The following is a 21,406-nucleotide window of genomic DNA, read 5'->3' as shown; positions in this document are numbered from 1 at the left end:
AACCCTAAGTCAAAGAAATTAAAGGCACGAGATACAAACAAGAAAAAGAAACATAGCTAAAACCAGTTTACACAAACAACATTCATTATACCTCTCCATAGCTTTATAATCTTGCAAAGATCCTTGCTTCCATTACATCACAGCACACATTGCCTTTTGCTCTTGAAACTTCTCACCTCTTTCTTGTTGAGGATCTCATACACTCCATCTATCCATCCATCCATCCATCCATCCATCCATCCATCCATCCATCCACCCACAACTTTCTCTTGATCCATTCACTCTTTCATCATATATCCATTTTGCAATTCTGTCCTCCCATTTTCTCTACATGACTGAACCACCATCTACTTCTTTCATACCGGTTTTACAGTGAATCCAAGTTCATACAGCACCCATTCATACTTGATCCTGTCTCTTCTTCCTTTATCTCACATACCCGAGTGCTGCCTTCACACTGCATATCACTTACTTTTATGACATCCCCAATTCTCACTTCCATATAACAAAGTAGGTAGAATCACACTCTTAATATACAGCCATTTTCACTTCTTTGACAAATGTTCATTTCTTGCAACAGTTCACATACTACGCCCTACCTCTCTATCAGCATTTGCACATCTTAAAATGTCTCCAATCCTTTTCCCCTTCTTTAATAAATGTTCTATCAAGGTACACATATTCCTCTATTTGATCTAGGTTTTTGCCATGAATGTTTTACCTAGATGAGTTTATTTATTTATGGTATTTATATACTGCTGACTCCCAAAGAACTCCCTGTCAGTTTTGTGGTGTCAGACACATCTAGCTTGATTTTCGATAGATGATTTTTCAGATCCATACCCTTCATTGCCTCACACTCTTTGACCAGGTGGGTATTTCAGATTGTATCTGCCTCACAGTGAGCAGTGGGCTTAGCTGTTGTATCTGCTGGGCACTGTGTTTCCCACATGGTTATTTATTTATTTTTAGCCATGGAAGTTTGTCCCAGTATAATCTGGTAGAATGAGCACTTGGACAATGTGGCAATTCACGCTGACTCTAACTCCTCCATGATGTGGGTGCTGATAATTGCCATGGACCTCTTCCTCCAGAGGAAGGGGGAGAACAAAGGAAAGAAAACAGGTGGAGGGAGGGAATGTCCAATATGGACATCCCCCAGGATTAGAACTAGTTTTCCTCCCACTCCACCCTCTTCTCGGAACAGAAAAGAGACTGGTTACTAAGCAACAGAGTAGGAGAGAGAGTTTAAAAAAAAAAATTAAAAAGCCAAAAGACATGCAGCAGAGACAGATGGGAAGAGTGGAGAGAACCAGGGGAGGAAGCTTGTGTGAGGATTGAACCAAACATTGCTGAAAAGGGGAACTGCAGTTTCTGTTTGATGTTTGATGCCTGGAACATGATCGTGCCCCTCTCTCTGATCAAAAGAGAGGAGGGACAACAGAGAGGAGGGGCAACTGACTGCCAGCCAGAGGTCTGAAAACAGAAGCATGGTGAGATGGTGCCAGGACCTAAAGAAGCACTCTGCATCGACCCATGGTGTAACATCCCTCTCCTTTCTCCCACTCAAGTGGCTGAAGATCCAGAGAAGCACCATCTTCCTGGAGGAAGAGGTCGTCAAGTATGGCATCGGCTCTTCAAGGAAGATCTCTGCCAACAGAAAAAGCTGTTTTGGGAGGCCAGTGCCATCTTGCATGGCAATCCCTTGCCACTCTGGGAGGTCAGTGAGAGAGAAGGCAATGACAAGGGGGCTCCTTGCAAAGAACTGGAAAGGATTGTGGGACTTAGTTTTTAGTGGCAGGCTCTCCACCTTGAAAGTCAAGGATCCAAGCAATTTGAAGGAAGAGTTTCAGCTAAAATCACTTTGCTGTGTCAGGCAAGGAGCAAGCTGGCATCCTCTCCTCTGAACAAAAACAATCAGAATGGTGGTTCTTCTCCAAATCTGGCTTATCTTTCAGATTTATAATACTTGTTCCTTTAGTGGCCTTGATATAAACGTCTTAGCATACACACATTTTATGCCAACATCTATCCTGATCTCTTCTCTGTTTTGGGTATCCATAACCTACCACCCTACAGCTGCTTCTGGAAATAAATCCAAGTGACACAATGGGCTTTATATTTTTAAAAATGAGAACATTATTATGGGAGTCTTAGCTGTAACTTTGATGCCTTCTAGTGAGGCTTTTTGAACCTATTTCTTGATTCCCTTAGAAGACTCTAATCAGGTCATTTTCAATATCAAGTCAGCCCTTTTCCCATCCCCTGCTCCCCTTGCATCATTCCCACTTTATTGTTGTTGACAATATCTTTTCTGATGAAAGGACCTGGCAACCTGAAAGCTTAACCAAAACTTTGTACATTTTTGAGTTTGTTCTTTTTGAGTTTACTGTTATAAAGGTGTTGCTTATGAGCCAATATGATTTACTTGGTTGTTGTGTTTTATGGTGAAAAGGTTATTTTGGAATTAAACTACTGTACCAATTGTCAATTCTTTTTTAAGCATGACACCTATTGAAGATACACTCCATCTTAATCATTATATAGATACACTATTTTATATTCAAAGTGCTTCCTGATATTTATTATTTCAACTATATACCACCAAATCTTGTGATTCTTGGTGATTATAAAGCTTTTCAGATACTGGGTGCCCCCCACCAAAACGCCTGAAATCTGATGGGATGCCCAAATTCTATGATACTTTGGTGATCTTGCCTTCCAATTTTTAAAACTGATTTTGTGGAACCACAAGAACTGATTTGGAGAGAGACTTCCTGCCTCTTGCAAGATCTTTGTTGCTGTCCATCAGAAAGTACTGTGAAGTTCTGTTTTTATACCATTAGTGGGTATTTTGTTGTTGCAAAGGGAAAACAAAAAGCTGCAGTTGGCTACAAACAGAAGACAAGCTTCTGAGCTTCTCGTAAAATGTCATTTATAAGGCAGGGTTGATTGCCCATTAAAAGCTTCCTTTGGAAGCCCCCTCAGATTCAGGGAGCTGGCAGAAAGTGGTGGTTTTCTACGAATGGTGCCTGCAGACGAGTAGAATGAACTTTCTAATTCTATCCCAGGTCAGCATCTATAATTGAAGCAAAGCGGTCAAGGTCTATTTTATGAATGCATCACCTTCAAGCCCCCCAATAAATCCACACTTGTTTGTGTTGTTTAAAGTCCTGCTTTATTAAAGTAACTGTTGTTGTCCATGGTAATGGCAGTTCTTGTTCACTCCCCTTCTATCTCCAGTCATTTACATTCACTTGAAAACAGAGACCCAAACATTCATATATATATATATGAATGATTCTCCTTAGACAAATTCTCAGCTGCCGCTAAGAAGAAAAAGACAGAAACTCAAGCAGACTATTTTGAGCATGCAGGTCACCAGAGCTGTGAGTGGCCTGCATGAACAGTAATGTAAAGTTCTGTGTTCCGGCAACCCAAATTGTAAGTAAACCTGAATACTGCAACTGCCTTGAATTGTGCTAGTTGGTCAAATTTGCATAACAGTTCATATTTTGCATAAATTTTGGCCAGTTTGACTGCTTTGCATAATGTATTCTCAATTTATCCTAATTTACTCTCATCAGAGGGAAAACCTGTAAGACATTGCAGGACCCTGAAGCCCCAACTTTTCAAATCTCATTTAACAGCAATTTCAAATTATTTCAGGAAGCACTGCCCCTAGGCACATATCTTCACAGCCCCAAAGGCCAGAAAAATCCTGAAAAGGAAATAAAACATTAAGAAAGCAGACTCTCAGGAAGATTAATTTTGCAGACAAGATGTTCTTCTGAATTCCTGTGGAACTACCAGGTAGGGTCCCTAAACAGAGTTAAAATAAAAGCCTTAAATGCAGATCACTAGAACACCTTGGACATCTTTTAAGCACACCCACAATTTATTGTCTGACCATATTCATGTACACATAGTGGTTAACTTGATTTTAAGTAATCAGAGACATTTTTGAAATGGCCAAGTCTCCAGTTTTCTTCCTAGTTACATTTGTTGAGTAAGAAACAGAAAAATTGTCCCTCTGTAACAGATTTTTTTTTCCTGCAATGCTCAGAGGTTTTATCTTTTTGTTATGACCTCATCCCATGTGATCCTGGAATTGAGCTGAAAATACTGAAAAATTCCGGACTGAAATTTGGGGAATTGAACCTGGGCACAAATTAACCCTTGCAGGCAGGTACTAAGCAGACAATGCCTAGTACACACATTCGCAGGTCTAGTTGCTTTCATGCAAGTATTAAGGCACACATACACACTCAACATTTGTACAAATACAGATACAAAATGCAGAGCTGCTCTATTTTCTCCCACAACCAAAGACCGGTTGTGTAACAACCAATATTTCTGCTCCTAATACTTATATCTTCCCACTGTGATTCTGTTCCAAAGCTTCTCCCCCACCATTTTTATTTCTCTCTGCCTAAAATCTGAATGAACTGCAGAGTGATTGAATGAGGCCCTTTGGAGGTGATGAGAGCATCTGTAGCTTTGGGAATAATGGGAGAGTTGAGGTTATCATACAAACATTTGAACCTGCTCCAATTCTGGACTTGGTACAGCACTGGAGATTTTTAAGAGTCCCAGAACTGGAGCTTTTGGGATTTGTTCTGGTGATATTAATTCCTAGCATTAAAAAAGTTTAAAGTTGCAGATTCTTGAACCTATTTCTGCAGTTCCTGTACCACCAGACCTAGTCAAGGTTAAGATATCTCTAGAGGTTACGTTTGTATAAGCTGTAACACTGATTCCTTGATTCTATGGTTCATCCTGGTCTCAGCAAGAGAGAGCTGGGAAACTTCATGGTCTCACTTGTAAAATACAGGACTCTGCATTAAAATTTCTATAGGATCTTTTTAGTCATTCCAGGATAACCATGTTAGAATTATGTTCCTCCCTCTCACTTCTCAAACTGAAAGAAATGACTCTAGAGCAGCCTTCTTCAGTGAAGGGCACTCCAGGGGCCATCATTTGGCCATGCTCACTGGAGGTGTTGGGAGAGGTAACTTAACACATCAGCTGGTGAAGGCTTCTCTCACCAAAAGTCCTGCCTACAGAAGATTCTTATGGGAGAGCTGTAGGTCTCTGCCTAATTTCTACATTATGGCTGGAGAAGGAGAAACACAAGAAAACCATAAAACCTTCAATATATGATAAGCATAATTAATAACTGGCAGGTTCCAGCCTGACACGTTCCATTCCAAATATTTAAATTTTAAAAGAGGGCGATGTGGGTCGAGTTTGACATGCTGTAATGTCCAGACCAAACATTCCAGAAACAGGAGGCCCCATAAAAGTGTTGGTTTCTTGGTCTGTACAGGGCTCTTGGGAGAAAGGGAGGAGGAGAAGAGTCTTTGGTTATTGGTGTGGCCCTGACAGCCTGGCTGCAAGATTAGTAAGGACACCATTGCTGTTGACATTTCAGAAAACCCAAAAGGCAATGAGAACCTTTGCTGGAAATGGCAGTTGTTCCTGAAAGAGGCACCTCCCTCTCTAGTGTGAGGTATTCAGTTGGTCCCAGAGGGCTCTGCCACCAGGGCAGGCAGGTAGAACCAAAGAACAGGAGGTGTTGGTGGACATCGGCAAGAAAGTAGCACCCTTTTGGCTCCTACGTAGGATCCAGCTCAAAGACACTGTCATTGGTTGGCGAGGTGAAGAAACAGGTCTGGTCTGAAGCAGGCCGTTGGCTGCCCTGGCTGAGACCCAGAGACTTTTCAAAATCCAGCAGCTGCCCCATGAAATTGAAGTTGGGTGAGATGTTGGACTTCTTTCGCTTCACCAGATCATAGGCATCATTGAGGGACAGGTTGAGCTTCTGCATGAGGTAGGCTACAGTGACAGTAACTGAGCGACTGATCCCTGCCAAGCAGTGCACCAGAATGCCACAGTTCCGAGAGAGGGCCTCATCTGACAAAGAAATAAGAGATAGATTGTCAAGTGGATGCAATCATACACAAGGGCCATCATGTCTAAGCAAGTGGAATTGGTTAACAATGAGCTGGAAAAATGAAATGGCACATCTTTATCTCTGTGATGTGTTTGTGAGCCCAAAAGCAACTTTCTGTATGACTTTGCATTTTCCCATCTTGGTGCCTGGTGTATAACCCATAAAAGCAGACGAAGTAAGATTTTCACAGATGAAGCAAAAGAGGGATTCAATTTCATAATCAATCCAGATTGCAATAACTGGTTTGAAATGAGAGAGGTAGAATGCTTTGCTATGATATTGTCCAGTAGACCAGTAGTCATAACTGGATTTTGTAGATGCATATTAAATTTTGTTAACTAACCAGAAGTACCTTTCCAACTGAGCAAAAACTTTTAAAAATAATTCATCTTGCTTATTCATGACCTAAATGTTAATATCGAGATGTCGTCTTCTACATAGCATAGCAGGGCACACCAGCACATGATCAAGGCAACCCAAGATCCAGAATATGGGAAAGGTGAAACAGCTGATAACAAGAAAAAAGCTTTCATTCATTTAACACCGATGCTAAAGAAGATTGCAGGTCTGTGGCAGAAAGAAAGAGATAGGTGGGAAGAAATATATGTTCCTTATGACTGACAGCTAGATCAACCAACCAGAGTGATGAATTCGTATTATTATATAGTATTATTATTAATACTGCAAGTTTAGTCGGCAGCATGCAGCTAGAGCAAGGACTTGATATTCAACCACTTAGCATGCATCCTCCACAATTCTCGGATAGGACGTCGCTGGCCCTGCGCAAAAGCCTGAGACAATTTGGACCCCCACTCCTGCCTTTTGGCAATATGGCTGGAAATCAGCACATGCTACCTGAAAACTGAATGCCTTGCTCTGAGTAGGCTTCCCAGTGAATCACACTGAAATAAGCACCATTTTCCATTTCCCTCTCTAAGTCAAGAAGGTACTTCCGTGCAGGCTTTGAGCTTTATTTACTGTACCTCATCTTACTGATGGAAAATGGGCCGTTCAGAATAACATGACAAAAGGATCGTGAGGTGAAAATGAGTGATCAAGGCTTGATGTAGGAACCTCACAAGTTTTAGGGAACGGTCAAGCTATCCAAGGCTTGGGCCATGCTTTAGGCCTCAAAAGCCTTCTTCAGGGAACAGGGGGGCACAACATTGGTCCCCCCTGCAACTGATATTCAGTAGGAGATTTTCAGGTGCGATGGGCCAGCAACATATATTGGAAGCCAAATCTTCTGCCTGGTTTTGGTCAACAGAGAAGTACCCTGATCTCCTTTGTTTTGGTCTTTGCACAAAATCTAGGTTCCAGCAACTCACTGAAAAGAATTCCCATTTCCTCCAAATGGGAGGAAAACTCCCATTTCAACCTCTCTGCTAATTGAAGTGATTTGACTGCAGAGAGGCAATCTTTTCCAACTTAGGCCAGGGAATGGAAGCAAACCCCAATGTGTTCCCCATTTGATTTATTGGAGATCTCCATTATAGAGATCACAGAGAGCCTTAGACTTGCAGAAATTTCTAAGATCTGAACAATGCTGTTTATGTATAAAGGGTTTCTCCCTTCTGACTGATCCCTGGAGAGATCAGCATGGCTATAAGCTTCCATTTCCGGGAATGCACTTAGTTCAAGGGCTTGGGAAATCAGATCACCACTTCAGTTTGGGCTTACAACCCCCCCCCCCCACCACACACACAAACCCTTTATCTCAGAATAATCAAGTTAATTGATTTTCAGCAATTGACCTTTTTAGCCCCAGACTCCTCCAAAGTAATCTAGCCCATGTGTTCAACAGTGGGGTGTTATTGGTTTCTAAGGGGGCCTAAATGCTTATAAACACTGCAAACTAGTAGGAGCACAAGAAGGGGGAAGTTAGAAATCAAATCGCTTTTTAAAAAAAAAAAAGTGTTCTTTTTGTTTCTTTTTTAATATGTATAAACAACAGTACATAACAATACAGTGGAGACCTTCGTATTAGGCTTAAGATAGAAACCTTTATTATATAACAGATAATTTAATGTATTTTGCAGTTGTTTATTAATGCTACATTCAGTTTTAAATGTAAAATTTAAGCGACCTTATGCTTATCAACATTAACCTTTTAGAAATCATAGTTAATATTGACATCGGTTTTTTAACTGTTTTTAATTGGTTTTAATGGTTGAATTATCTGGATTGGTAGTTTCTGTTTTAACTGTGTACGCCGCTCAGAGTCACATGGAAGTGAGACGGGCAGCTATATAAATTCAACACATCAATAAATAAACTTTTTTCCCTTTATCTTTAAAGGTTTAAGTTATCTAAACATCAGAATGTTAATCATCTCCAGTCAACACTGTATAAATATCACTGTGCCCCAATAATATAATGTACTACTAGTGTTCTATAGGGATGGTGAATGCACTGTTGAAAGACCAGATTAGGGATAGATCATCATGGGGAAAATGTATGTGGTTGCTAGTAGTCAAAAATGACTTGATGGCACATAATCAATCACATCATCATCATCATCATCATCATCATCTAGGTATTATTGCCCTTCAGCTTTCTGTCACTTACCAATGAAATCAATAGCTTCAGGGAAGAACTGAGAAAGGTTTTGGCTCCAGTGATCTGAGATGGGAATTTGTTTATAATGGAAGTCACCATTCTTCTCAAAGAGGTTTGGTAGGTTCGGAGTCACATTGAGGATGTAGTGGATTCCCAGTTTGGCCAGAGTGTCCATGTTGGCGGAGTCACGGGCACATCCCAGGTAGAGATTGGGTAGGATCTGCACCGGAAAGGAGGGGGGACTTGCGCCTTCAGACTCCATGCCGCTGCTTAGGGGCTCTGACTCTGCATCTGAGCCATCTGAACTTAGGCTCAGGCCGCCCAGCCCTACGATGGGAGCCGCCAGAGGAACAGGAAAGTTACTGGCACTGGCTGTATCAAGGTTGGTTTCACAGAGATGGGGCCATTCAGCCTGGAATTTATTGAAGCCTCCTGGAGGAATGGCAGATTCAAGAAAGAACAGCATCAGTGTTATAGGTAGCATATTATAGGATGGCACCAGAAGCTCCCCAAATGTGGCAAACCCTGTCCTCCACCCACCCCACAATTCACATGGAAGATCCATCCACTTCCAAGGCAGTAAGTAAGCTGCATGAATCATTCAACTTCAACATATTGTCCTGATTTCTCTTAAACTGGGTAAATTTTAATGCTCTTGCTATTTTTTTGGCCTTGTTGCATCCACAGATAGCTGCCTGGTGGCTCCGTTTAGAGTGGCCCAGCTCCTCCTATGGGAGGGTTGAGCCAGAGATCCCCCCCACAAGCCGCTGTAAGGAAAATGTGAAGCATCTGTCAGATAAAGTCACTCAGATTTGCTCCAAGCTGGGCCTTGGCCTTGAAGCAGAGCCCAAGGAGGTGATTGAGACTCAGTCTGGGCTGGTTATCTAGGATGAGTCTGATCCTGCTGGTCCTGATGAAGGGGACAGGGTTCTCAGGACTGCTAGCTTGGCCACATGGGCACTGAATCCACATCCCTCCAGTTAGCTAAGGCTTTCCAGGAGAAAATGTGTGGTTGGATCCTGGCAGTGATGAATTCATACTTGATAGAGTTTACCCCTTCTTCCTCAGGAAGCCACTGCTGGATCTGACCATTCTGGATAACTTTTGTTCCACAGGAAGAGATCTAGTCCATGGCCCCTTCTCTGTGGGGTCCCTCAGGGCTTCATATTTTCCCCACCCCTATTTAACATCTTCATGAAGCCATTGGGTGGGGTCATCTGACAGCACAGGGTGAGGGATCATCAGTATGCTGATGATACCTACCTCTACATTTCCACCCTGGGCTGACCAAGTAATACTATGGAAATTCTGTCTCAGTATCTGGAGGCTGTGGAAGATTTCAGCTCAACCCTGGCACAAGTGCCTATGGGTTTTAGGGCCTATTTTGATTCTGGAGGGGTTGTACCACCTCAGACAGAACAAGTGGACAATCTGGGGCTTCTCCAGGACTCATGCTTCCTGTTCAAAGAGTAGGTGGCAGCTGTGGTCAGGAGGGCTTTTGCACAACTTTGTTTCATGTGCCAGTTACATCCTTTCCTGGACCAGGAGGCACTCTGTATGGTCACTCACACATCCGTTTCTTCCTGAGTGGATTACTGCAATGAGTTCTACATGGGGCTGCTCTTGAAGACCATCCAGAAGTCACACCTAGTCCAGAATGCAGTGGCACGGGCAGTTATGGGTGTTCCTTGGTATACCCATGTTTCACCTCTGGTCCATGAACTGCCCTGGCTTGCAATGTGATTCTGGGTGGAATTCAAGGTGCTGGTTGTCATCTACAAAGCCCTTCATGACATGGGTGGGGTTACTTGCCAGACTGCCTCTCCCTGGTTGTTTCTACCCACCAGGTCCAACAAGAGGGGTATGCTCCATTTCCCCTCAATTAAAGAATGTCATTTAATGGGACCTAGGAAGTGGGCCTTCTCTGTCACAGCCCCTGCCCTCTGGGATACTGTACACCTCAAGATTAGATTGACTCCAACTCTGCTGACCCTTCACAAAGCAATGAAAACCTGGATATGCTTTAGGGCATGGAGGTTGGGAAGTTACATGGCTGTTATTGTTACTGTTGAATGTTTATTGGGTTTGCCCTTGGCAACCATTGTAGGTGTTTATACCTTTGTTGATGCTGTTTTCTGTATTATTTGTAAAGTGCTGTCAGCCACCCAGATTTGCATCCACAATAAATAAATAAATGGGACTTTTCCAGCCTCTAGCCTAATAAAAAGCCTGGGATGTGCAAAATCCAATTTGGGGACAGAGTTCTCTGCATCATTCCCTCTCTGGACCATGTCAAACCTCTTCTGGACCATGCTGTTTTGAGAATGGTTCAGGGAAACTTCCTGGAATGAGGCCATCCCTGATTTTCTACCCCATTCCATTCCTGAATTCTTGAATTTGACACATCCCTATAGAAAGGGTCTCATCCAGAATAAATCTTTTTTGCATTTTAATGATAAAAATATCTGAAATCCACAGGTTTGATGCACCCTAAGGTAGCTTCTTAATATTGAGTGCTGAAACTACTGAGTGATCTCAATTTGCAAGATCTTTGTACTTTTATACTAGAGTATATTCTGTGTTTGTAGTTTTTCACTTTTATAATTATATCGTTTTATGCTAAAAGCACCTCAGAGTGGTTGGAAAACTATAAAATACATAATATAAACCACTGAATTAAAAAAGTTATCAAAATATATGCAGCAATAAGTAAGGAGGAGGGGAGAAGAAAAACAAAGGTAGAAATAAAAAAGCATTAATCACGCAGAAAACACCTAGATGGCATAAATGTGGGGAGCAGGGGGAAGTTATTTCAAAATATTGGTGCCTCTGCAGAAAAAGCCCACCGGGGCATGGTGCAAGATTATTTATTTATTTAAAGAATTTATATGGCTGCCCAACTCAAACAATGCAACTCTGGGCACCTTACAAGAAAAACTAATCCAAGATAAAACAACAATCAGTAATGATCAATAGGTGACATGGCTATTTGAGGTCCCATGCAGTGGGATCTCCCCTGATAAACCCATCAACTGTCCAGATCTTTAACAGAAAAGGTCATCCATTAATTAACCTAGTCCCAAAGTGTTATTTTTTTCATTATAAGCAAGTTATCAAAGTTGCAGTAGATTCATTTCCTTTTGTCCATCTCTTGCCATGGCTGCTGTCACATAACCCTGAAACCCTTCCCATAAAAACGTCCGCAGGAGAAACAGCAGCTCTCCTGCTTATCAATGTTTTCAGAAGAACAGGGTGAGCATCCAACTACATGGAAACTATTTATTGGGGGGAAAAGTTATTTCAGGGTTATTGGGTAAAATCTGCAACAAATCACTTCAATTACAACAAAGTACAGGTAAGGGCAGAGTGGCCCGCTCTTGTGGGTCAAACTTACCAAAAATATTACTAATCTAGAGGTTGCCAATGGATCAGAAAAAAATCACAGTGCTTCTTAACTGCAAAATGTTATGCAGAAATCAGCAAGGAAAGTGTTGGAAAGAATCCGGGATTAAATGTCTGCAGATCAAAAGGTTGGTAAAAAGCATAATCAACAGTGGATTCTGGAATGGGTCAAGCCCAGTGCATTTTGGATTGGTGAGAAGCCTCCCCGAGAGAACTTGTCAGTGTTGGGTTGCCAATATTTTTCCTCCTGAGGTGAGCGCTCCTGTCTTTTAATTTTTTAATTTTTATTTATTTATTTGAATGTGTTAGTCGCCCAGCTCCAGTGGACTCTTTTGCATGACAAGCAGCAGATGAAGCTCCTAAAGGACTGTAGCTAATCTTGAAAAAAGCTAAGTAGACCAGGACCTGGGGCTATAAGTCAAGAAACATCTTAGAATATGGCAACAGCAAACAATTTCCATTCTGTCCTCAAGAAACCTACGTAGACATGACCATGGATTTGAGGGGGTCTTTATATTCAATGGCTTAATTTGCTATATATCTATACTTTATATTCAATGGCCTAATTTGCTATATATCTATAGTTGAGGAGGTCATCAGAATTGCAAAACTAGACTAGAAGGAAGTTTCAGTGTGGTGAATCAATCCATTCCCAGCACTTTTCTTTCACTTTGGCTGTCCCTTCTACTCTTGGAGAGTCACAGATTATCAAATGCAGGAAGCATCATGCATAACATTCAAATATCCTCAATAAAAACATGGCAAGGAACTGGCCAGAGAAGACTTTTGGCTGACTTCCTAGAGATTCATAGCCCTTACTGAGGCAGACAGATCTATGATTTAATTCAATAGCTAGGACCGTTTCCATTGGACTTCTGGTGCTGTCCAGCCAGTGTGGCCATTGTTTAATTGAATGTTCAAACGTTTTTGACAAGACCCTTTGAAGCAAATTTAGAAGTCCTGAGGTAGGTGTATAACTAGTTCTTACAATGAGGGGATGTTAGCACAAGGGGCCCTGCTGGGAGAAATGTCTTTTATCTGTTTTTATTAGTGATCTGATCCTAGCTGTGGGCAGTGATGTGACCAAATGGGCAGACAGCCAAATTATTTAGCTTGATTAAAACAAGGAGGGGTACAGAACTTTTGAAATAGGAAGATAGGACATTGAAATGATGAACACATACACATATATAACCTGATGGTGTCTAATCTAGTAGAAACTGGTTAGGAAAGAGATCTTGGGATGGTGATACATTTTTTAATGATCCATCAATAATCTATTGATCTAATTGCTATGAAAAATACACATTTCAAAATACAGGTCATTTTAAAAGTGACCAGTCTAAAATGCCAATGTTGTCTTTATAAACAAATTATGTGACTATCCTTGGAACACAGTGCATGACTCTAGTTATTGTATCTCAAAAAAGATATTCTAGAGTTTGAAAAGTTACAGTGGCTAGTGTTTTCTAGATTAAGAAAACATAAATAATGGGGAATGTAATAGAGCTCTGTAAAATAATTCCTTATATGGAGAAAGTGGGTACAGAAAATTATTTTCACCTTGGATGAACAGTGTGACATTTAGGACAAATAATAATTAGATCTTCATTCAGAACTTAATTATTACCCGGAATTCCTTACTGCAAGATAGCCACCAACCCTAATGCTTCTGAAAGGCAATTGAAGAAATTAATAGACAAAAACTCCACCCGTGGCTACTAATCCTGATGGCTATGTATCACTTCCAGCAACAAGTAACAGGAGCTGGGCAGGAGTGTGAGAATGGCACTGGGCTCTTGGTCCTAGTCAGGGTATCTGGCTGGTCACCGTGACACAGGATGCTAGAATACGTGGATCTGACTGTGACAGAAAGGGAGATGTAACTAGGTTTGCATTAATTCAAACCAATGGATTTTTCACCTGCTCCCTTTGTGGCACACCTGGAGTCTCACCCATTTGAACAGTTGAGATGAGGAAGTACACACCAGTAGGGCAGGGAAGGACAACAAGTAAGTAGGATAGGGGAACCAGTTGTTTCCTCATCTCCCAATTTATCAGTGGACTTTTAAAAAACAGAAGGAAACTCTCTGCTTGCATTCCAGCAACCACAATTTTGGCCCAGCTCCATCTTTACTCTGCTGCATCAGTCAGGAATCAATCCAGAAACCAGGAACTGGTAGGTTATTTCCTTCTCCCACATAGACTGCTTTATTCTACACACCTACCCTGCAGATAGTAGGCCAGGCAGCCCTCCTCTCGGAGCTTCTGCAAGAGCGTGAGCAGCACCGATTCTTCTTCTTCCTCCTGGTTGTCCGGTCGAGAGAGCTGGATTGTCCCCTCGTCATACAGCAAAACCATGTTCTCACAGAGCCCCTGAGGGGGCCCAGGCAGCAAGGATCGGACCGCCAGGCTCCCCTTCCGAAGGCGGCGCAGGAGTAATCCTGGGAGGGCCACGCTCAGCGCCCGCTCCACATGGCATGAATCGTACAGCTCCCGGCTGCGGCAATCAAGAATATGCAAGCACGGAGAAGGAGAGGCCAGCTCGGCCTGCAGCCAAAGCGTGGACTTGCCCAGGTCTTCCATAAGGCTGTAAGCCACGGTTTAGGTGGCCAGAACTGTTTTGGTCCAAAGCCTTGGGTCAACCTTGGCAGAATCCCTGGATGCTGCCTGAATTTTCCCAGTCACAATGATGCATCAGGCTGACAAGAGAAGTCGTGCTTGCCACTTGGCTTATTTCCACTCTTCCAGTGCCTGCGAAGGGAATCTCTGTGTGTGTGTGTGTGTGTGTGAGAGAGAGAGAGAGAGAGAGAGAGTGCACATGCACACACGTAGGGAAGGGTTTTGGCAGAAGGCAGGAGAATGTTCCAAACCAGGGACTGGAAGATCCCAAGTTCTTGCTCCAGAGGAATGTCTACATTGTGCTGCCAGTATCGATGGTCTTGTTCTCCACCCAGTTGTGACAGTTCTTGCTAGAAAAACAAGAAATGGGCATCCCAGACCATAATTTTGTGAGCAGAAGTCATCTTTCAATCTGTTGGCAGGAAAAAGAAGGAGCTGCAGCCTTTCTAAACAAAGATGAGGGCATCAAGCAAGACGTGGAGCCTGGAATTTTCTGGAGAAGGTCTGGAAAAGAAAAGGTCTGATGAAGAAATTGCTCCAAGCAATTAGCTGTATTCAACCGCTGCTCTGCTTTGCTCCCAGTATCCCTGATTAGCGTGGCTTAGCAAAGATTGGCTGCCGGATGAAACTTCATCTCCGTAAATCCAGAGTATCTTGTTTATCTGAAAATAACCTTTGTGCTGTTGCTGCTCTTTTGAGTTATTGCCTCAGCTTGGCAGGCTGAGCAGAGCCACCATGTTTATGGCCAGCCTGAAGAAGTTCCTCCTTTGGTGTGTCCGAGTCCAGTCTATCCAACTCCCCTGGAGAGGATGTGCTGGAGCAGAGGCCAGAGTAGGGTGGGTCCGTGGTAAGAAGGCATCCACATAAGCCTGTGGGGAGTGGAAAATGAAGAAGGACCACCACAGGCAGCGAGATAGAGCAAGCGAGCAGTGAGGGATGCCTCAGGACTCCAGAGAACAGGGTGTTGCTATGGCGGCTTTGAAAGCCATCCCTGGACAAACCTGCAGCAGAAAAGCAAAGGGAGAGAGGGCGAGTGGGGAACAAGAGGGAGAGCGAGAGAGCAAGCAACTGGGTGAGGGAAACACGGGAAGTGCGTGTTCCCTTCCTGGCACCTTGCTGTCCCCCTCCATCCTGGCCAGATGCTGACAAGAGACTTCCTGGCAACCAAAGGGAAGACAGCTGCAATTGCCAAGAGCTGGAGGGCAGCAGAAAAAGAGGTCCACAGCAGCCCCGCCAGGGCCTTTTCATTCGTTGGGGAAGAGGTGGCCAGCCTCAACCTGCCAGTCGGTCAAATCTCTGACCCAGCGGGGAGTGGTGGTAGTGGGGGGCACTGATTGAGGCTACACTGAGGGAAGGAGGAAAAGGAGTTTGCTGAGTGCTGTAGCTCAGTGGCAGAGCATCTGTGTTACCTTTGAAAGGTCCCAAGTTCAACCCTTGGCATCTCAGGTAAAGCTGGGAACAATTCCCTGTCTGAAATGAGAGGAAGCCCCTCTCAGTTCGGATACAGGTAGTCCCCATGTTAAGAACACCTGGGTTTAAGGATGATCCATAGTTAAGAACGGAGCCTATTGTAGCAAAATTTGAGTTAAATATACAATGATATGAGTTAAATACACAATGGTTCAAGTTTATTACACAATACTACTTATACAGTATTATACAATAAATCTGTTCCGGCTTACATACAAATTCAACTTGAGGACAGACCTTGGGAACAGAACTTGTTCTTAAACTGGGGACTACCTGTATATAACTGAGCTATCTGGACCAGAATCTGACTTGATGGCTGCATTCCCACAAGTGTAACCTATTTCTTGGGTTCCCACAACCCACTGATCCATGAACTAATCAAGGGGGGCAGGGTCTGCATAGCACACTAACAAAAAATGAGCAAGGTTAGAATTAATCAGAAGGTTACTAATTCTTTCCTTGCACTGATGAAGCATGTTTGTGGCCACAGCCAGTATAATGCAACTTCTTGCAACTGTATGTCACTTTTTCAAGAACATCATCTAGAAACTCAATGTATGCAGTACTGGGGTTAGAAGCAACCCTGCCAGTGAAGTAGAAGATTGAAACACCTCCCATTTCACCCCCCATGCTGAAAGGTCCCTAGTTTCCCTAGAAGTTGTATACCTGGGGAGGTAGAACAGAAGAGGCCAGGACATGTTCTACTGTGGACATCTTCTTCTATATCATGGTTTGTGCGATTACAGCCTAGCAAAGTTTTGAAGAGCTTGAATGTGGGCAGATTAATGCCAAGAACAGACATATAACACATCCCAGGAAATGGACCAACCTCTCAACTTATAATATATTTTAAAGGGAAAAGGTGGCATCTTCTTATACACATGATGCATCCTTCAAAACTATTTAACTGTTCGTATATTTTATGTACAAACCTCTGTATCCAGTTACAAAAATAGGAATCAGCAGTAACACTTAGGATGACTTAATTATGGATTTCATAATCCTTAAGTCATAATGTTGGGTTGCCAACTAACCAGAAAGCAACCTGTTTTATTCCTATGCTTTCAAGAGGAAAGTTTTTCATAGCATAGAAACTGTCCTCAGGTATCAATGGTTGCAATTCAAGCTCTTTGCTGAAGATGGCCAGAGCTAGTTAAAAAGATGAACAAGTTATAATTAACATAGACTGAAACCCCCATTTTACATCTAAAGAACAATGGCTATGGTGCCACCACATGCTGAGGCCATTTAATCTGTGACAAATCTTTGACTTCGGTAAAACAGATGATGTTTGGACAACCCATTAAGTCTAAGATTTGGGGACATGATGGGAATAAGAAAGCAAGGTGTGTAGGCTGATTAATGACTAGACAATTCCCCTCAACTCTATGATTCAACTCTATGTTTGCCTTTGCCAATGGAACAGAACAGAAATACAGGCTGAGTTGATGCATTATGTTGGTCTGTTCTGATTTAGCATGTTGTGTGACCTCAGTGGTTCACACAATAAATCACGGTGAAATAGGCCACAGCTTACTACATGCAAAGAACACCACTGCTATACAATATAGATGCTTATTTTGTTATCTGTATGGAGTGAATATGAATAGGCTAATTAAGCAGTATTTATTCCCAGTCCTTTAAGGTTTAGGAAGAAGAATTCAGCAGAATGTATTTTCAAATTAGGATGCTCTCTGTTTTAGAAAGTTAACTTGATTTATCCAGGAGAGCTTGAAAGCAATGACTATTTATCAGTTCTGTAGAGCTTTTAATTTGTCAAGTATTTTATTGCCTTGGTCTTCCTAACAATCTTGTGAAGTGGGTTATGTTATCAAATTCACAGAACCCAAAATGTGTAGCTCCCCAAAAGTCATGCAGTCATTCCACAGCAAAACAAATCACAAGCTTGGATTTCTCTTGCTGATTTTTCCATGTGCCTTGGCGCTGAGGAGCCCTTAAAGATGACGAAGTGGAGAAGTTCTCCTGTGCCAGCCCTTGTGGAGCATACGCTGGAGAACTTCCTTGAGGATTGTTTCCCCATATTAACTACGGGGAGAATCAGGATATGTTTCCTTCATGTCTTGGGCCTGCAAGCCCCTGGACTGTTTCTCTTTCTAACTGCTAGAAGCCTCCAGAATTTTAAAGCAATAGCAAGATAAAGAGTATCTCTCATAATTTATTATTACCATTTGGGGACAGAGGCATGTTCTGAATGCTCCAATTATCTTTTTTCTCTCAGAATAAATGGTAAATCAAGAAGTCTCTGCTTTGATTTTTGCTTTTCTCATTAAACGCTTATCTGGAGACCTCAGATAAGCTCCCTTTTTCTGGGTCAGTCTCTTCCCTGATCGGACCTCTGGGAACAATGCTGGCCTACCTTATAGGGCTGTGGTCAGCCAAAGCAATTCAAATATTCTCAGGAAAATGAGCACCCACTTCCAGAATAGGGTGCTCTGCCTCTAAAATGGCATGGCTCTCCATCCACCCCCTTTGCTCGAGCAGCGCTGCCCTGCCGGCTTGTTCTGCGGAAGGCTGCCTGCCTCAAAGGCTGGCGTGCTTCACGTGCTGCAAATGAACCTTTTGCCTTGGAGATGGACCCATGCAAGACGGCTCACGAGCCGTGGTGATGGAGAAGGCCCTCGGCGCGTGCCTAGAAGCTATCATTACACTTCATGGGAACTGTTTTTCAAGGAAAGGCATATCTGGAATAAAACTTCAGCGTAACTGAAAACAGGTCCCCCAGCTAATCCCGGACCAAGTCCAACTCTGGCAGTACCGTTCAAGAAAATCTGAAACGTGCGAAGCGTTTCTCTCTTACCCGGTTTTCTTGATCTATTTTCCCGACGCCTCGCAGCCCGTTTCGCCGCGTTGGATGGCGGCAACCGCAGATTAAAAACACGCCTGCACGCAACTTCCGCCGTGGAGACCCCTTAGAAGCCGTTTCTGCGGATCCCGCAGCAAGTGCCGGGTTTTCGGAAGGAGGCGAGCGAGAGGAACGAGAATCTCTGCAAGATGGTCCAGGGCCCAGGGCAGCCAACCAACCTTATGCAGCCCGAGTGTGTTTTGCTCCGGCCAGTGATGCTGTTTGGTCCAACCAGAACGACTGATTTCCTCTGAATCGCGACGATCGCTCCCCCGCCCCCCCGGCCCCGATTCAGTCCGTTTCTTTGCTTCCGTCACCAGGAAAAAAAGAGAACCGCCGTTGCTGCTGTCGCAGCAGCGGGAGCGACAAAGTACTGGGTCGCCTCCATCTGCAGCAGCCGGCTGGCAACCTTGCTCGATTGCTACAGCTAACTTTGCAACGACGGAGCGACTTTTTACTTTGTTTAAGGTCCCCGAGAAAGACAGCAGAGGAAGGAAGAACGGACGATGGAGGAGATGAAGGGATTGCTGGGTTCCTCCCGGCGGCCACCCACTCCTTGCTCGACGAGCCTCGAGCCAAGGCTCCCAGCGCCGCCGCCGCTGCTGCTGACTCTGCCTTCTCGGATGCTTGGCGGCTGCCAGTCCCCACCCCAGCTGCACGTGGTGGCTGTGTACAGCCGGGAGCCCCGCCCAGCGGACTCCTCATTGGCTGGGCTGGGCTTCTGCGGGAGGCGGGGTGTTTCCGTGCGCGCGCACGGGGGGCAATCTGGTGCTTTCTGGCGCTGCGCGGGCGAAGAGCGGGAAGCGGCTTCGAGGCGGTGCGTTTGGGTGGCGGGGAGGGGGTCCTTCGCCGGCAGCCTCAGCCTGAGACCGCTGAACGTTCATTGGCGAAAGCGGCCCCCCGCCCACCCCGGGGCCAGGTCACCGCTGCAAGCGCCGGGTGGCTTAATTCGGAAGAACGGTCTCGAGTCCTGCGCTCCCGGCACAGAGTAAAAGGCTTTGCGGGATTGGGAGGTAGAGCGACATTCCCCAACCTGGTGCCCCCTGGATGCGCAGGACCGCAGCTCCCATGGTCACGGCCAGCGTGGAAGGGGACGGTGGGGGTTGCAATCCAGCCGCTCGGCAAAGATGGGGGAGGGGCTTAACAAGAAGGGGATTCCTTGAAATAGGTTCACTGGTTTAGGTCAACAGGGCTTACGTGGGGCATTTTCCTGTTGAACTTTAAAACGCAGTGGAAAGGTAAAACATAGCAGGGAAATGGCCAGCGCTGCTGCTCAGTTTGGTTTATTCTGGAAGGTGTCCTATTTATTTACAAATGTAAAGGGTGAGAACGAGATAGCTTAATATTCTGGAATGTGCTTGGTTTTGGAGGTGGTCAGCCCTAGATCCTTGAAGCCCTCTCCTCAGATCTTACCAGCCCAACACCCTCCCATTTGGATCTTGGGTCTTCTGCTTTTACACAGGTCTTAATTCCCATGGTGCGGCAGAGGCTTCTCATTCAATATGAGAACAGCCATCAGCTATCTCCATAACAGGCTAAATTAGGCCAGCCAGTTTGGCTGTTTTAGTGGTGTCTTCTTACAATCGCAGCAACGCTGTGCTACAAGAGATCTCAAGAATGCATCATTCTTAGATGTATTTCATGTTTCTGGGCCACTTTGTACAAGAGTAAGTGTGCAGGTACAATAAAGTAAAAAGAAAACATTTTTTTTTCAAAAGCCGATATGGGTCACCCTTAATTAATCCAAAATAACTAGTTGCCTCTGCCTCTTGGAGTGGATTCACAGGATCACGCAGGCAACAATCCTATATATATTTACCTTAGAGTAAAACTAAAGTACACACTGACTTCATGGACACATCCAAGTAGTTTTCTTGGCAACAGGACAAGTAATTTGCCAGGCCCTTCCGTGGGGGTTTGTTTTCCTCAACGTCCCAGTCCATCCCTACAGTCCTGGTGTTTTCTGGTGAATCCCATCCAAATACTAACCATGTTCAACTTTGCCTAGCTTCTGAACTCGTATGAGGTCAGCCAAATATTGCTGAGTACACTGGAGCTTATTCCAAGGGTGGATCCGACAGGAAAGATGCATGTGATATAGGGCTTCAGCTCCTAACAAAAGCTGACAGCTGCTTTGGCCGTGGGTCTCTGGTGCAAATTTTCTTTTTTCTTTTCAATGAAAATCTTCAATCACAGTGAATTTAGAATGCACACCCAGTTTGATATTAGATCAAACACACCTGAAAGGTTTATAACTGAATTACTTTAGGCCTCTCTTTGGATTAATCAGTCCTGTACAGTAATGGAATCTGCCTGAGCTAAACCTCTGGGGGTACTTAGGAGGGGCTCCCTAACAGCAGATCAGATGGATTGCGTTGTACAAGAGCATCTCAGATAATCAAGATGTGTCTGATTTAGCCCTTGGCTTAACTGCTTGATGGTATTCTCTTTCTTCCAAGGTCCACGCATAACTTTCCACTAGGGGCGAAAGTTCAGTGCTTTCTTCTAAAACACCTTTGCTACTGCTTCAAGAC

At 43.8% G+C, this 21,406-nt stretch overlaps 1 protein-coding gene across 4 annotated transcripts; it reads right to left on the bottom strand.

Annotated features, from left to right (window-relative positions):
• Positions 1 to 3,163: 3,163 nt before the first annotated feature.
• On the bottom strand, positions 3,164 to 19,513 carry DUSP9 (dual specificity phosphatase 9). Of its 4 annotated transcripts, none has more exons than XM_025165584.2 (4): positions 18,828 to 19,513; positions 14,146 to 15,540; positions 8,525 to 8,947; positions 3,164 to 5,916 (listed from the first exon to the last, which is right to left on the bottom strand). In XM_025165584.2, exons 2-4 carry the CDS (start codon positions 14,501 to 14,503, stop codon positions 5,618 to 5,620), a joined length of 1,080 nt encoding a protein of 359 aa, XP_025021352.1. In that variant the 5' UTR covers positions 14,504 to 15,540; positions 18,828 to 19,513; the 3' UTR covers positions 3,164 to 5,617. The 4 variants fall into 4 exon arrangements, with proteins under 4 accessions (XP_025021352.1, XP_087993892.1, XP_007420542.1 ...); XM_088137766.1 differs by having other exon boundaries at positions 14,146 to 15,408; XM_007420480.3 differs by having other exon boundaries at positions 14,146 to 15,043.
• Between the last annotated feature and the right edge of the window lie 1,893 nt (positions 19,514 to 21,406).

This window comes from Python bivittatus, unplaced genomic scaffold, assembly GCF_059951505.1.
Source record: "Python bivittatus isolate LINGU-HERP-01145 unplaced genomic scaffold, Pbiv_v1 ctg000220_np1212, whole genome shotgun sequence".
Lineage (NCBI taxonomy): Eukaryota > Metazoa > Chordata > Lepidosauria > Squamata > Pythonidae > Python > Python bivittatus.
This window is presented reverse-complemented; position numbering and strand designations above follow the sequence as displayed.